Below are 14,892 nucleotides of genomic sequence, written 5' to 3'. Positions count from 1 at the left end.
AGCTCTGCCACTGACCCCCAGGCCTGAAGACGCACTCTCTTGATCTCGTGGTGCCTCAGGGTTCCCATTTGTAAAATGGAGATAGCGCCCCCCACCTCACAGAGCTGTTGTGACACCTGCCCTCTGCTGTCCTGTTGGCTCTGTCTCCCAGCACATCCTCCCCCGGGCTCACTCTGTGGGCTCGCATGCTTCTGCCTATGTGGTGCCCTCGGCCGAGAAAACCCTTCCAAGGTTCCTCTACCCATTTCTCTTCCAAAGGCCAATTCAGGCATGGACGTCTGGGCATAGCTTCATGGGACACAGAGTTGGTGTCCACCCCCCACCCCAGGAGGGCACTGTACTCACTTCTTTTGTAGCACTTCTCACACCAACAGGACCCAGGCTATTCACACATGTCTCCACCTGGGGACTGTCTTTGCAGAGTTCCTAAGCCTACAGACACTCACACTCATGCACAAACACATTCACACACTCATGTGCACACTCACCCACACAGAGGCATTTGGTTGAAGCGTGTGTGCTGCTGGTGCACTGTGCGGGGCGGCAGCAGAAGAGCTGAAGATGCCCTCAGCCAGGCGCCACACAGCCCAGGACAGAGCAGGAAAGGCTCCCAGCTCTGCTCCAGCCAGCACATCCCCAAACCCGGCCCAGCGTGGCTGCCTCCTCTGCCTCCCAAAGGCCTTTGGATAGCAACAGATGGTGCCTGAAGTCGGGATGGTCAGCTAGAAGGCTGCCCTGGCCACTCACCCACAGGCAGGCACTGCCATGCCCACCTCACAGCCGGGGTGAGAGAAGCTCAGAAAAGTTACCCGACTCACCCAGAGTCACAGGGTAAAAGAAGCCAAGGCATCCAGCCCCGGGCCTCCTCCTGCAGGAGGTCAGAGGTCTGTGTGAGCTCCAGCCTGCACCCCGCGGGATCTCAAGCATGCGGGTGCCCTGTTTGCAAAGTGAAGCTGGTGAGATGCGTGAACTCTAGTACCTGTGGGCACTGCCTTTCCGTGACTCTAGACGTCGGTGGGGCAGAACGGAATCCCGAAGCAGGAGTCTCTCTCTCTCTCTCTCTCACACACACACGTTCACACGCGCACTCACATACGCACAGAACCCCAAATCTCCCACGGGGCCCTCTGTGGCAAGACTCAGACTGGGAGGAAATATGTGCAAAGGGTATACTTGACAAAGAACTTGCACCCGTAATATGTAAAGAATTGCTACAATGCAACAATAAGACGACCAACAATCAAATGCTTAAAGGTTTAAGAGTGGGAAAAATATTTAAACAGACACTTCACCAAAGAAGGCTTACAGATGGCAAATAAGCCCATAAAAGGGGCTCAACATTGTTACTCATTGAAAAATGCAAATGAAAGCCACGAGGAGCCATGGCACACACCTGTTAGAATGGTTAACACTGAAAAGCGCTGGTGAGGATGTGGAGGGGCCAGAGCTCTCGTGCACTGGTGGTGCAGCCACTTCAGAGACACTTGGGCAGTTTCTTAAACACTTACCTACGGATTTACTGAATAATTCAGCCATTCCACTCCTAGGTATTTACCCAAGAGAACAGGGAAGTATATTCCTACACAAAGAGTTATACACGAATGTTTCTGGCAGCTTTATTTCTAAAAAAACCTCCGAATGTTCAACAAATGAAGAAATAAATGAACCATGGCTTATCCCTCCATGCAATGGAGTACTACCAGCAATAAAAAGGGATCAACTATTGATACACACAATGACAGGAATCTCAAGTAATTATGCTGAGGGAATGATGCCAGACCCCAAAAATACGTGTATACTGCATGATTCCATTTACGTGAAATTCTAGAGAACATAAAGTAGTCCACAGTAAGAGCAGACCAGGGGCTGCCAGGGCCGACGGGGGGAGGCACAGAAGGGGGAACTACAAAGGGGCAAGAGGAGTCGTGTGGGGATGACGGATGCGTTCATCACCAACTGTGGCGATGCTTTTGTGAGTTGTATGCCATGTGAAAACCGAATCGCACACTCTAAATACCTGCAGCTTGTTGTGTGCTGACACTAGTCCAATAAAGCAGGCGCAGGAGAAGCAGGGGAAGGGGAAAGAGGGGGAGGAGCAGCAGCAAGCAGGACGAGTCTCACTTAGGAAGCCAGGTGCGTGCACACAGACACGTGCGTGGAGTATGACGCTGCGCCTAGCCTCCAGGGTTACTCTGAGAGCCTCTCGAGCCAGGATTCGATCTGCTATGACACCAAGGCTACGTTGCGTTTGCTCGTTTTATTTTGTCTAGACTACTTCCTGTGTGCCTGGCTGGAGCTGGGCACCGAGAATCAGAGGTAAGTCAAACACAGTCCTTGCCTTAGGTGGTTCATCCTATTGGTCATGGCAGAGCCTTCCCGAAATTCAGCTCGCACACGTGGCCACGTGCCCTGAGCGCCCCAGCCGGGCTCCCTTCACAGGACCTGTCAGAGCTCTTCCTGGGCCTGACTGTGTTTCCAGCCTCACCACCTGTCAGGAGACACCCAACTCCAGCAGCACCCTTTATCTGTGCTAAATGGGCATCCACGCCAAACCCCAACTGATTTCTAATAATTGACTAATGAGATCTGAGTCAAGTCTTCATGGAATCACAGGCATTCAGGGCAGGAAGAATGAAGGTTGCACAGCCCAACAGACATCTGTTTGAAGCCCCATTTCTCTGAATGACATTCCTCAGGCCTGGTTTGAATACCTCCAGTGAGGGGGAGCTCACTACCAACTGAGGATGCAATGGATCTTTGGAAAACTAGAGAAGTTATAAAGTTCTTTCTTTCTGACTGTGGATGGAAGGGTACGCCATTTATGAAGCACCTACTGTGCACTAAATCCTGTGCAGGTGCTTACATGGGTGGGATTTCTAGTCTAGTTTAATTCTCATGCCAGCTTTGCTCTGAAGAGGCCGGGGTTGTGATTAGGACCTGTTTTCACTACCGAGGAAACAAAGGGTCAGAGAAGCCAGCGACTTGCCCACAGTCACCAGGTAAGTCCGTGGCAGAGACCAAGATGGCAGCCAGGTGTGTCCAGCTCCCAAGTCTACAGTTTCCGTTCTCGACCTCTCCGGGCAAAGGGTCTGCCGCCGTCTAGGTGTGGATCCTGGTTTCCTTCACCTGGATGCTGACCTCTGGGATTCCTCACGTGACGATCTCCTGCCAGACCCACCAAACTCTGGGGCTCCTCACCTTCCAGGCACAGGACCCTCAGAGTGAGAGCCCCCCTCCGGGGGTGGGTTGAGAGCGGCTTGCCAGCAGGAAGCCACAAAACAGGGAGCCGGCTCTGGCTGTCCTGCAGCTCCAGTCTGGGCCCAGCCACCCCCCAGCACGGCCGGTCCCTGCAGGGCAGCGAAGGGGTGCAAGGGGAGGGGCAGGTGCTGTCCACCCCCTGACGGCATGAAGCGTGGCATGGTGCCTCAGAGCCTGGGCTCTAAGAAGGGGCTGTGGGGGTCCCGAGAGGGGCCCTGAAAGATGGCATTTGAGCTGGGCCTTGAAGCAGACAGGAGCACGGGAGACAGCAGTGGGGACAAGAAGAAAATTGTGGGTGGAGGGGACCGGGGTGAGCAAAAGTAACCGAGGTGGAAAGGAGCGGCCCATGGAGCGAGTGCTGCCGACCTGGGGCAGAGTGCGTCCGAGGGCCCCTCAGGCACACGTCTGAGTGACACAGCTTCCCAACGCCCAGCTCATGCGGACTCCCTGCAGTGAGGCCCCGGGCCGGTAAAATCGCTCTTATGCATCCAGCTAAGGGCTGAGGAGGGAGGAATGGGTATCCACAGGCCTGAGAGAGCAAAGAGGGAGAGAAAGAACGAGAAAGCAAAGGAAGGAAAAGGGTGGTGGTGGTGGTGGTGGTGGTGGTGGTGGTGGAGGACGCTGGCCCTGGTGCCAGGGACTTGGTAGCTCAGCCATACGTAATGGCCGTGGGTGGGTTGTCAAGTTTCCTGTGACCCCATTTCCTCCATAGTTGTACTTCCCTCTGCACAGCTGTGGGACGATGCTCTAAGGTACCCAGCCCGCACCTGCTGGGTAGTGTGGCTGTCTTCATTAGCCTAGACAAGAGCTGGGTTGCAGAGGGGCAGGGAAGCGACTGAGGTGTGCAGAGAGGGGGCATCTGCTGTATTCCAGGCCCTTCCCCATGGAGGATCCAGCAGATCCCGCTTTGGTGGGCGGGAACATGGCCCCGTGGGTAAGGAATTTGTCTGAGATCCCAGGCGAACAGGTAGCAGAACTGGAGATGACCCGGAAGCCAGTGCGCACCCTGAGCAGCAAGGAGCTCCTGGGAGGCCCAGGGCTGCCTCAGTGGAAGGAGCCGGGGCTCCCTGACTCAGGCTGTGTGCCCCAAAGGTGAAGAAGATGGCCCAGGCTGTCCGTCTTAGGCTCTCCCATGGCCTTCACCGCAGAGGTGAAGTTTGGCACGACTTTCTCCCAGTTGAACTCAGGGTCCAAAGCCTGTCCCTTCTGAAAAGGGGGCTGGGAGGGAGGTGAGTGGTACAGTGAGGAGAGGTAAGAGGTGGAAGTGGAGCCAAACTGGCCTCCTAATGAGACGTTGGGAAAGACCCAGGATTCACCATGCCTCCATCCCCGCCATTGAAAAAACTCAAGAGAGGGAGAAGGGGAGGGCTGGGTGGGTGGGTTGGGATGGGAGTAAAAGATAGAAAATTGTACTGCAACAACAATTTAAAAAAAACTCAAGAGAACAGGGCGATGCCCTTTGCTGAGGGGCACCAGCCCTGTGGCCCAGCCAGACTGGTGTGCTCACTTCCCTGGGGTTTGTTCCCACTCCTCTCGCTTTCCCACTCCTCTCCCTTTCCCACTCCTCTCCCTTTCCCAAGCCCTTTACTCTACTGGACCTTTAGATCCTGCACTAGTTCTTCCTCCACCTCCAGGAAGTCTTCCTAGATAGTCCCAGCCTACAGTTATTCTTTCTCCTGGGAACACCAGTGACACCCACTACTTGTAACACCCGTGACTGGTCCTATTAGAATCCCAGATTCTCTGGACTGCAAGACTGTCAAGCACGGCCATTCCAAACTCCATCCCCCTTGCATGAACTCCTTTCAGAATGTCCAGACCTATGTGCTCAGCCCAGGCGCCCTCCGCTGACTGTACTTGAGTATCTGCAGACAATTCTCTTTATCCCCTGAAGACTATTCCGACCCGACAGTGTGGGAAGCCAGGTCCAGGACACTTCATGGGTCTGTAACTCTGGCTAGTTTCCTCTTTCCGAGAGTCCCAGTTTTCTCAACCACAAAACCCCCCTGCCTCTCCAGTGGAGCTGTGCTTCACCGTCTGTGTGCGGTAGTTTCATAATTTTGATCACTAATCACTAGTTTAGAGGCAGCATGGCTTAGAAGAGAGAAGAGAGCGTCGAGGCCAAGCAGCCCGGCACTGAGGTGGAGGCACCGCGGCTGTGCAACCGGACAAACCACGCCCTCTCTGCGCCTCAGCGTCCTTGCCTGTAAAGTGACGGCACCACGTGCTCGGTGGGCCTGAACTGTCAGCTGCTCCCTGTTCTCTCTGACCCGTGTGCGTCCTGACCTTTCTTCTGGGGCTGCGCAGTGCCCAGGTTAACGCGAATGCAGCTGCCCTCTCCCCGAGCATGCGTGTGTGGAGGGCGGCGTGTTGTGTGCCCTGCATTCAATCCCCACATCCACCCTCTGAAACGGGTACTGCACGGCTGGAGCCCAATATTCAGCGACACACCCAATGGCAGCTGCTATTAATATTCGGATGAGTCAGGCCCCGTGCACCCTCTGTGTATCTTTACCAGGCCAAAAAGCCCCCTGAGGGTAGGCACCGCGTTGTGGTGCCTGGACACTCCGCGCATATTGGTAGAACGGATGGATGTAAATACTTCTCTGCGTTTCCCCACAGTGGCCGGGATAAAGCCTTGCCACGGTAGGCGCCTGATGAATATTTGATTAACTGGAGCCGCACAGTATAAACTGTCATTAGAGGCTCCAATCTGAATCCCAGGATGCCCGGAGACTGAGTCAGTGCGGCTCCTCCCACTAATCTGGAACTCCGCAAGGGCTTTCTCTGAGGACGCTCTAGGCTTCCTCCACAACCAGGTCCCCACTTCTCGGGGGTGTCCGTGTGGCAGAGCTGTGCATACGGAAACTGTTCACGGCCCGGACCTCACACAACCCAAGCAGAGGGTGGCAGGACCTGGGCAGCAAGGCCAGCGTGGCTTCCAAAGGCCAGGAGCCACCCCTCCCTCCCACCGAGGAGCTGCCAGAGCCTCTCTCCACGCCCGTCTCTCAAGGTGGCTTCTGTGCCAGGCTGCACGGGCCACCAGCCAAGTTCCCACTTCTGAGGCTGCCGACCGAGTTTCCAAAGACCCTGGGCTAGGGAAGCCCGGCCAGTGCCAACTTCAAGGGGGCATAGAGGTGTCTGGAGGCCTCGGTCCCTAGAGACTCAATCCCGACAGGGTCGCCAAAAGGGACACAAACAGGGCCTTTGAAGCAGCGGGCCGAGAAGCAGACGATCACCAGCCGCCAAAGGAACGACGACGTGGTGCCCAGCCTCACAGACAAGGCAGGCCCTGCCTAGGCCCCCTCCGCAGCCTCGTCTCCCTTCTCCGCCCACACGCTCAGCTGACGTCCGCCAGGCACGACGTGTCCAGCATCTGGAACTTTACACCACAGGACACAGACGGATGACCTGCCGCAGACACAGTTTAATAGGTGCATTTAAAATGCTGCCCAGTTGGCCACATGTTAAACATTAAGAGATGTCACAGACAAACAGCCAGATTTCTGTATAAATCAGAACATCTGACGGTATTGGGCCCAGGAGCCGGCTAGCAGCGGCCTCCTTCAGGCAAGCACTTTTCAGTTTGCTGTAACCCCCAAACAGCCCAACCCGTTTTGCCTGTGTCGACAGCCGGGTTTGAGATCCCTCGCTTTACATGCAGAATTATGGCATACTGACTTCCTGATGGCCTTATGAGGTAGACAGCATCATTTCCCCACTTTTCAGATGAGGAAACAGAGGTTCTGAGAGAAAAAGTAGCTCGGCCAGGATCCAAACCCAAGCAGCCTGAATCCAAAGTCAAACACAAGGACACTCGTCTGCGGTAAAATGAGCAAAATACGGGCAGTGCAGTGAGTGTTTCATAAAGCAAAATGCATTCAATTTGAAGGAGTACCTCTTCCTTCCCTGGTATTATATCGCCTTCTTTCTCTGGGGACAGAGATGTTAAAATGCTCTTTCACTATATGATAGTGATAATAAACAGGACTCGAAACATCATTCGAGGATGGCCACTAGCCATCATTAGCTCAGTTGGTTAGAGTGTGGTGCTCACAAATGCCATTTGAATGTCCTTAAATGGCAAAATAAAACGTTGGCTAACCTAGGAGAGACCCTCCAATGTACAGATATTTGAAATCGAAGTCTGGGGGTCACCGCTCTGCTACAAAGCCTTCCTGTCCCAGAATGCCAGCATGCCTCTGCTGTTCCTCCTGGTTCAGACCGCCTGTATCTGCATCTCATCCTAACGCTGAAGAGGCAGCTTTTGAACTAGGCCTTTCCCAAGCCCTCTCCCTGCAGCAAACCCACAGAGCATTTGTTCACGCCTCTTGTTGTGGTTATCTCCTTCTTCCTCGAGTTACAGTTATCCAGTTATCGGTGTCCTCTCCACTCCCACACCCCCTAAAGTGGCTACAGAACAGAAGGAAGAGCTGCTGAATTGTGAGCCAGTCAGAGCTTGAAAAGCCCTTAGAGATCACCTTTGACTCTCATTTTGCAGGTGTGGAAATGCAAGGGCTGTGCCCCAGGCCACCCAGGCAGCCTGCAGCAGAGCCTGCAGAGCTGAGGTGAGTCCCTCAACTCCCCAGCGCTGGCTCTTCCCACTGCACCAGGCTGGTCCCCAGACAGTCCCTCTTGATTGACTCAGCACCTCGATTTGGAGGATGGTGCAGAGCATGTGATGCACACTTTATAAACATCTGTTTATTAAGAGGTGCAAAGCAGCCGAGGGAACACAGGCCTCTCCCTGTCCAGGGCCCTCAGCTCGAGCTTCGCAGCACCTGCGTCAAACCTTCACCCAGTGTGAGCTGCCCATCCAGTGCAGAAACAGCCCCTCAGGCCTCTGCTGACCTGGATGCAGAATGACTGCACGCAGCTGAGAAGTGCCGTTCCCATCAGGCCAGAGCTGTGCTCCCAGCCTTGCTGAGTAATCCTGGGTAATGCCTTCACCTCTCCGGGTGCTGGTGCTTCAGACAGGAGGCAGGCTCAGAATGGATGTGAGGAAGGAGTCCCCAGGCCTACTGCATGGTTGCGGGCACCTGCCAGGCTCTCCCAGAGGAACGCCAGAGCCCCGTCTCTGTATGCACGAAAGGGCAGGGAAGGTCTGGGCCCACCCGGGACCAACGGACGTTCCACTGGACTGTGCCACGGAGTGGGCTTGAGTAATCCCTCAGACTTCTGCGGCCACGTTTTGGGGTCAGAAGCCAACAAGTCTCTAAAACTGTTTGGTAATACCCAAAGGTGGGTAGAACATTTATCATCCTCATTATCATCACACACGAACGCAATGCCAAAAATAAGGAGATGACAATGGTGTCATCTCTCTAAAGCTTTCCTGACCCCTGAGTGGGAAAGACGACCCTTCTCCCCGCCCCACTCTGCCCCACATCCGTGTTACCACAGTCCCTAGACCGTTTAAATATTTGTCCCCTCTCGTCAGCTGCGAGCTTCTTAAACTGAACGTGAACTGTTACTCGTTCCTGTATCATCCTGTGCACTTATCCAGGGCGTGACTAACAAGTAAACAAACGCTGATTAATGTTTAGCTAGACAAGGAATCCCCTCCACTCCTATTCTGGGCCAAGGTGGCATTTAGGTCTTTTAGAGCCAGTAGATGCATCCGGCCCATTTGGGGGACGGCAGCACCGACATTCAGAGGGAACTGGCGTCCGCAAAGCTACCCAGTCAATGAGACGGCCCAGGCTGAAAGGCTCTCCCTGACTCCCAGTAGACAGCGCACTTCTCGCAAAACCTTCTCCGGTTTCACAACAGATCAGCTGTGTGACTCTGGGTGAGACCCTTGGCCTCTCTGCCCCGGCTTTCTCATTGTAAAATGGGTGAGATCCCAGTGCCCACATAATGGGATCATCCGAGCAGTAAAACAGTGAACCCCTGTAGAAGAGCACCACACACAGGACGCGCTCAGAACGTGTGTCTGTCGTGACTGTCATTCACTTTTAGCCTTCTTCCGAGGTAAAGGGGCGACTACCCCCGACCTGCACAGCAGGGCTCGCAGTGGAAGGGGGGCTTTTCAGCTCTGACTTACACACACTTCGGCCCAGCCAGTCCTCTGCGGGAATCACTTTGGGGAAACGCCTTTCCCTTCTCACACCCCCTGCGCACACACGTGCAGCGCACACACAGCTCACAGGGGTGGCAGCGAGGTCTGACGGGGAGGCAGCGAGACTTCTGCGAGAGTGCGCTCCTTCGAGTCCGACAGACCTGCTGTCAGACAGGAGTGCTGCCACTTCCGGCTGTGCGATCCTGGGCCAGTCCGTCTCTCCAAGCCTCAGTCTCATCACCTGTCAATCAGGTATACTTCGTTATGAGGATTCCCTGCGATACTCATGGCCCGGTGCTCCATCAACGATACTGAGAGTAATACTGGTCTCAATTTTATTCAACAAAATCCACTTGAAAAAAATGTCAGAACCAGAAGGGACCTAAGGGACCAGGTGGTCCAGTCCTCCCAGGTCCAAGCCGGAGGCCCAGAGGCCTAGAGTGGAGGTGCGATTGGCCCGAGGTCACGCAATGAGATGGCACAATGAGACTTGGGACCTGGGTCTCCTGATTTTCTACTGTGCATCCATTTTGGCCAATTGATTCTTCTTCTCTGCCACCCCCCGCCCCGAACACAGCAAGTGGCCGGAATCACTCTTCCCAACCGCCTTCCCTTGACGGTCATCTTAGCACCATCTGCTTACCGACAACGCCACTCTCCCAGGCACATCTAGCCCCCCTGAACCTGACTTGAGGAGAGGGTAAAACCACTGGTGGCCGCTGCCAATAGCGATGACAACAGTATTAGTAACAGAAACGACAACCGACAACTGTGCAACGCCCTATGCTCCAAAGTGCTCTCACCCACACCTCCAGCAACACATTTGGCAACTGCTCCCTAACCTAGCTGGCTTAGGGATGGAATTTCCTCAAACTTACTGAAGACCTACTTTGCTCCTAGCCATGGACTAGGGGCTGGAGACACAGAGAGGCAAGGGGCCCTCTGCTGGGAGGATATAGAGCAGGTGGAGACATCGCCACTTCTTTTGGCCCAAACGATACAGCAGCAACATGACCTGCCCCTCCCCACGGGGAGCCTTCTTTACCGTGCTGTCAAGAGGCAGACCCCTGTCTGTGGAATAAGCCAGGGCAAGAAAGGGTGAATGCGAGGCTGAAAATGACAGCAGGAGTGAAGATAAAGAATAGAAAATAAGGACACCAAAAACTTAGCTGCCTCATCCCAGGGAGACTCTAGTGCGAGACTCTGGGGAGGGTTAGGGAGCAACGGTGGGTCTCTCTGAAATCAGGAAGCCTTGGTCCCTGCCCCTCCACAGGCACACGAGAGTCTGAGGCTGCTGTTCTCTTAGAGACTCTGCTCTCGGATGCCAAGATTTTCCAAAGCCAGTGCTGGGCTTTATGTGCCTCCTTGGGACCATCATTTGCTAAAATGATGTCACAGCCGTTGCAGTGGAAACATTTGTGCCTCCTGGTTGCTTCCTAGGCCCTCAGCCCAGCAGGCCAGCACACCCCGGCAGTCACTGTCCCCGGTCAGGGACACCATCCGCCAGGTGGAGAAGAGATGGGCAGGGGTGGAGGGGGGAGAGGACTACAAGAAGCTACTCCTCTTCACCCAGTCTGTCTCCCAGGTCCTGTGTCTGTGAGAATCTACTCCGTGCTGGGCACAGGTGCAATTTTAAGTGTCTCCTTGAACCCTAGCATCAACCCCGTGAGACATGTACCCTCCTTCCAGATTTACAGATGAGGAAACCGAAGCGTGGGAAGGGAAGCAACGTGACCAAGGTTACCCTGGTGAGGGCACAGGAGCATCCGCCCAGGACTGCCTTGCGCTTTCAGTTCCACGAGACCCACAAGGTCAATGTTTCACCTGAGAAGTCCAGAGTTGAAAGAGATCAACTGACAAAACCATACTTATTTCATACACTCAAGTTTAAACCCTGGGTTGCTTTAAGACAGAGGTCCCCCTGACGTGTTGGAGCTGCTTGAGTGGCACATCACGATTGTACGGACCATCTAATCCAACGCCTGCATTGAACAGAGGAGCAGAAAGACACCCACGCCTGAAGAATTTTAAAATGGCTACTAGTGGCCTAGTAGCAAGCAAGGGGACCCGAACCCTGGGCTGCGGCACTTTGCCCACACCACCCTGCCTGCGGAGATCGCCTTTTCTCAGGGAGCAACTCCGGCCCATCCCACACCTCCAGACCCGCAGAGCAGGCAGGGGAAGCCGGCAGTGTGTAGCCTCGCCTCATCTGCGGGGCTGAGGATGGGGTTACACGTGGGGCTTCCCAGGCCAGTAGGTTGTTCCAAACAGCCCGGCTCCACATCCCATGGAGGCTCCGGGGAGACTGAGGCCCCTATCTCCCATCCTAGAGGTCAGGGGCATTTTTTCCAGATCTACTGCAGGGCCCTGATGCTTGGGGGGTGGGGGGTGGGATTATGGGAAGGAAGCAGTCACTGGCCCTTGACCTTGGGTTGGGTGGGGGGTTCCATCCTCCTCCCACCTCCAGGCACCCCTCTCCTCTTCCAAGAGGAAAGAGGCGTAAATGTTTGCCAAATGCTGGGAGAGGAAAACAAATAGCAATAGGGTAGACCCTGAAACCCTCCTAATCGCCCACCTTGGGCATCTTCCCTGTTGCAGTCAGCATCCTCTAGTTGTGAATTTCAGGGTGGTGGTGGTGGTAGGGGGGTGCGATTAGAAGGATGTAGGGGAACGAAGGAGAGTGAGAATGAGTCACAGTTAACCCCTCCTCGGCCGGTGCCCTCTGAGGATTCTACCGCAGCGAGCGGCCCCCGCCCCGCCCCGCCCCACCACCCTCCGCGGTGCAGAGCAGGGGTCCCTCCCGGCTCCGCTCGCAGCGGCCTCCTCACCTGTGTCCACTCGCCCTCCGCAGCTCGGCCGGCTCGCACCACTTCGGCCCGGCTTGGCGCAGCGCCTCTGCAGTCGCTGCTGCAGCTGCCTGGCCCTGATCAGCAACCTGCGGCGGTGGGGGACAAGGGCAGACAGGTGCGGATGAACGCGGGCGGGGACTCCCGGGTAGCTGAGCCCTGGGCCGCTGACAGCTGGGCCGCCGCAGCCGCGGAGCTGGGAGGGCAGGCTGCCTCGCTCCGCTCCCCGGTGCGGTCCGCGTCTCCCCTCCCCCACCCCGCACTTGGCACCCTGGGCTGCGTAGGGCGTAGCTGGGGGGTGGCCGCGGAGGTCCCCGGGGTCCCGTCATCACCTGCGGAGGCTCCCATGGCTTCGGCTGCCCCGCCAGGGCCGCCGGACTGCTCTCCGGAGCCCCTGCTGGAAGCGCTAACTGGGCGCGCGCCGGGGCTGGGGCTGCGGGCGGGAGGGGCGGGCAGCGGAGGGGGAGGCGGATGGAAAGGACGAGCCAGTCCGCGGCTCGCCGGCGGCTGCGTAAGCGGCTGGTCTTCACTTTCCTTCTTAAAGAGATAGTTGGCACCTGGCTCCGGAGGGCGTGGGAACGGGGGCGCGAGCACGCCGAGCGGCGTCCTCTCGCAGGACACACCGGCCTGTGCTCACAGCCGGGCCGCGGGCGCCGCCGGACGCGTGCCGATCGCGGACGGGCTGTGCGACCCCGGGCGAGCCCCTCGACCTCTCTGGGCCGCGGCTTTCCGGCCTGTAGCGCGGGACGGGGAGACCGGCCTGGCTTCCCCGCACGCAGTCGGCTGACGTGAAGTAGCGATTTGATCCGATTTTCTTTAGGAACGTTTTCCGCCCCCAGACCGAGTGCCTCCGGGTCCAGGGTGATTTAAAGAAAACTGCACTTGGACCACTAAGGAGAATGACAGCAAGAATCTTAAATATCTGAAAACCAAAATGCTTTTCTTTGAAGTCGGGATGGTGAATCATTGGAAAGACGGAAACGTACACAATCACAATCTAAAGTAAACGTTGGTGAAACGCCTTTCCCTCTGTCTCCCATCACTGTCACTATCACGGGAGAAACCTGGAGGAAACGGGGGTGGGGGGGAGCCCAGGGAACCGGAGTCCCAGCCTCGCCCTCCCACTCCTGGCGGGGCAGTCGCTCTCCGGGCCTGGTTGCTTAGGTGGCGCCCCTGCGGGGAGTGGGGAGCCGTGGGAAGGGGCTGCCCCTTCCGAACCAGCCCTGGCCGTCGCATCAGTCATCCCGCTGCTCAGACCACCCCTCACCGCTCCCAGATCCCGGTCCCGCGTCGCTGCCTCCGGGAGGCCTTCTCGACCACCCTTCTTCCCCACTCCCTCTGCCCTGTTTCCCCGCATCTCTCCACCAGCCCATGTGTTGTGTGCTAACTATGTGCTAGTCTGTCACGGCCACCCCCACCAGAATGTACACTCTGAGAAAAGGGACTTTGTTTTGTCCCCTATTTCTGTGTCCTTAGAGCCTAGAATAGTGCCCAACACATATTAGGTGTTTGATGAATATTGACGAAGTGAAGGAGCGAGCAAGCACACACCGCGCCCGGGCCTTAGTCTCGGATAAGAACGCTGGGTCCTGGAGTCTCTGTCTCCTTGGCCTCTGCTCGTCTCCGCCCCAGGCAGACTTTTCCAGAAGGGCTGTAAAGTGACTTCACTGGTTTCGTAAGGCGACTCTGCAACACTGGCCTGGTTACTATTTCTAATGTATGTGAAAAAGAGTTAATAATTAAATGAAATAAATATTCAATTAATTGTGACTTTTCAATTAAACCTTTTTCTGTAGCTCTGATTTGTGGTAAATTTCTCTATAACAATATAATGCCTATGCTCTTGCAACAAAGGCCTATACATCATTGGTTATATTTCTCCCTCTGTTCAATTAAGTCGAATGTTCTAATCGGAGGACCAATGACCATCAGTACATTATGCTTCGTCGGAAAACATGGAGAGCAGTTGCAGCAGGAATAGGAAACTGTAGTAGAAAAAGCTGTGTGAAATAAGGCCCGCTGTCTAAAAACAAAAACAAAAAAAACCCAGTGTTGTATTGTCCAAGTTAATTGATGAAATGTTTTATCTGCCCTAAGGCCTGCCTAAATTATATGTGACATTTTTTACACTTCAAGTAAAACCAAAGGAAGCTGTGTAATTACTGTTTGTTTATCAGGAGATAATTACTGAGATTCTCATTAAAAATATACTTTTTTGTCTGTCCCCCATGTTTGTTTGTTTTTGCTAGATACCCAGAAGACTACATTTCCCAGCAACCTCCACAAGGAACTTCCCTAAGTTAGAGGCACCAGGGCCCACAATTCTCCCATCCGGAATGGTGTTGGCTAGTGAAGAGCTCTCTCCTCAGCATCATAAAGCATGTGGTTGAGAGAACCAGTGTTTAGTCACAGTGTAAATCACAACAAATGAGCATTTTAAGCATAAAACAAAATTATTCTAAAAAAATCAGTTTTGTTTTGTACTAATTGGAAAATACTTAAATTTGTTTAGTTTCAAGGCAGTTTTGATTCTGGTTTGGGCTAAGCACACCCCTCCCAGTGAATGCTGCAGTAAAACCTGAACAAATGCACGTAGCACTTGTTAGTACTCGGAAGAGAAAAAAATATCAGGCAAATTGGGGAGGGCCAGAATTTGACCTACCACTGCATTAGTGAGTTTACCGTTTTTGTTTTCTCTGATATCCCCTGATCTGGTCAAGGCAGCCA

At 54.8% G+C, this 14,892-nt stretch overlaps 1 protein-coding gene across 8 annotated transcripts in view; it reads right to left on the bottom strand.

Moving 5' to 3' along the window:
* The window catches only part of SNPH (syntaphilin), a 38,864-nt gene extending 26,245 nt beyond the window's left edge, over positions 1-12,619 (bottom strand). For 7 of the 8 annotated variants that reach the window (XM_045833449.1, XM_045833446.1, XM_045833452.1 and 4 more), the window contains exons 1-2: positions 12,498-12,619; positions 12,148-12,254 (exon numbers count right to left, since the gene is read on the bottom strand). Coding sequence is in view for 1 of the 8 variants with exons in the window: in XM_045833451.1 (XP_045689407.1) it covers positions 11,064-11,085 (22 nt within the window). In the remaining 7 variants the exon portion in view is untranslated. Of the gene's footprint in view, positions 1-11,063; positions 11,144-12,147; positions 12,255-12,497 lie in introns of all 8 variants that reach the window. The other variant, XM_045833451.1, reaches the window with a different exon arrangement.
* Between the last annotated feature and the right edge of the window lie 2,273 nt (positions 12,620-14,892).

Source organism: Phyllostomus hastatus, unplaced genomic scaffold (assembly GCF_019186645.2).
Source record: "Phyllostomus hastatus isolate PE091 unplaced genomic scaffold, TTU_PhHast_1.1 phas_contig_17, whole genome shotgun sequence".
Lineage (NCBI taxonomy): Eukaryota > Metazoa > Chordata > Mammalia > Chiroptera > Phyllostomidae > Phyllostomus > Phyllostomus hastatus.
This window is presented reverse-complemented; position numbering and strand designations above follow the sequence as displayed.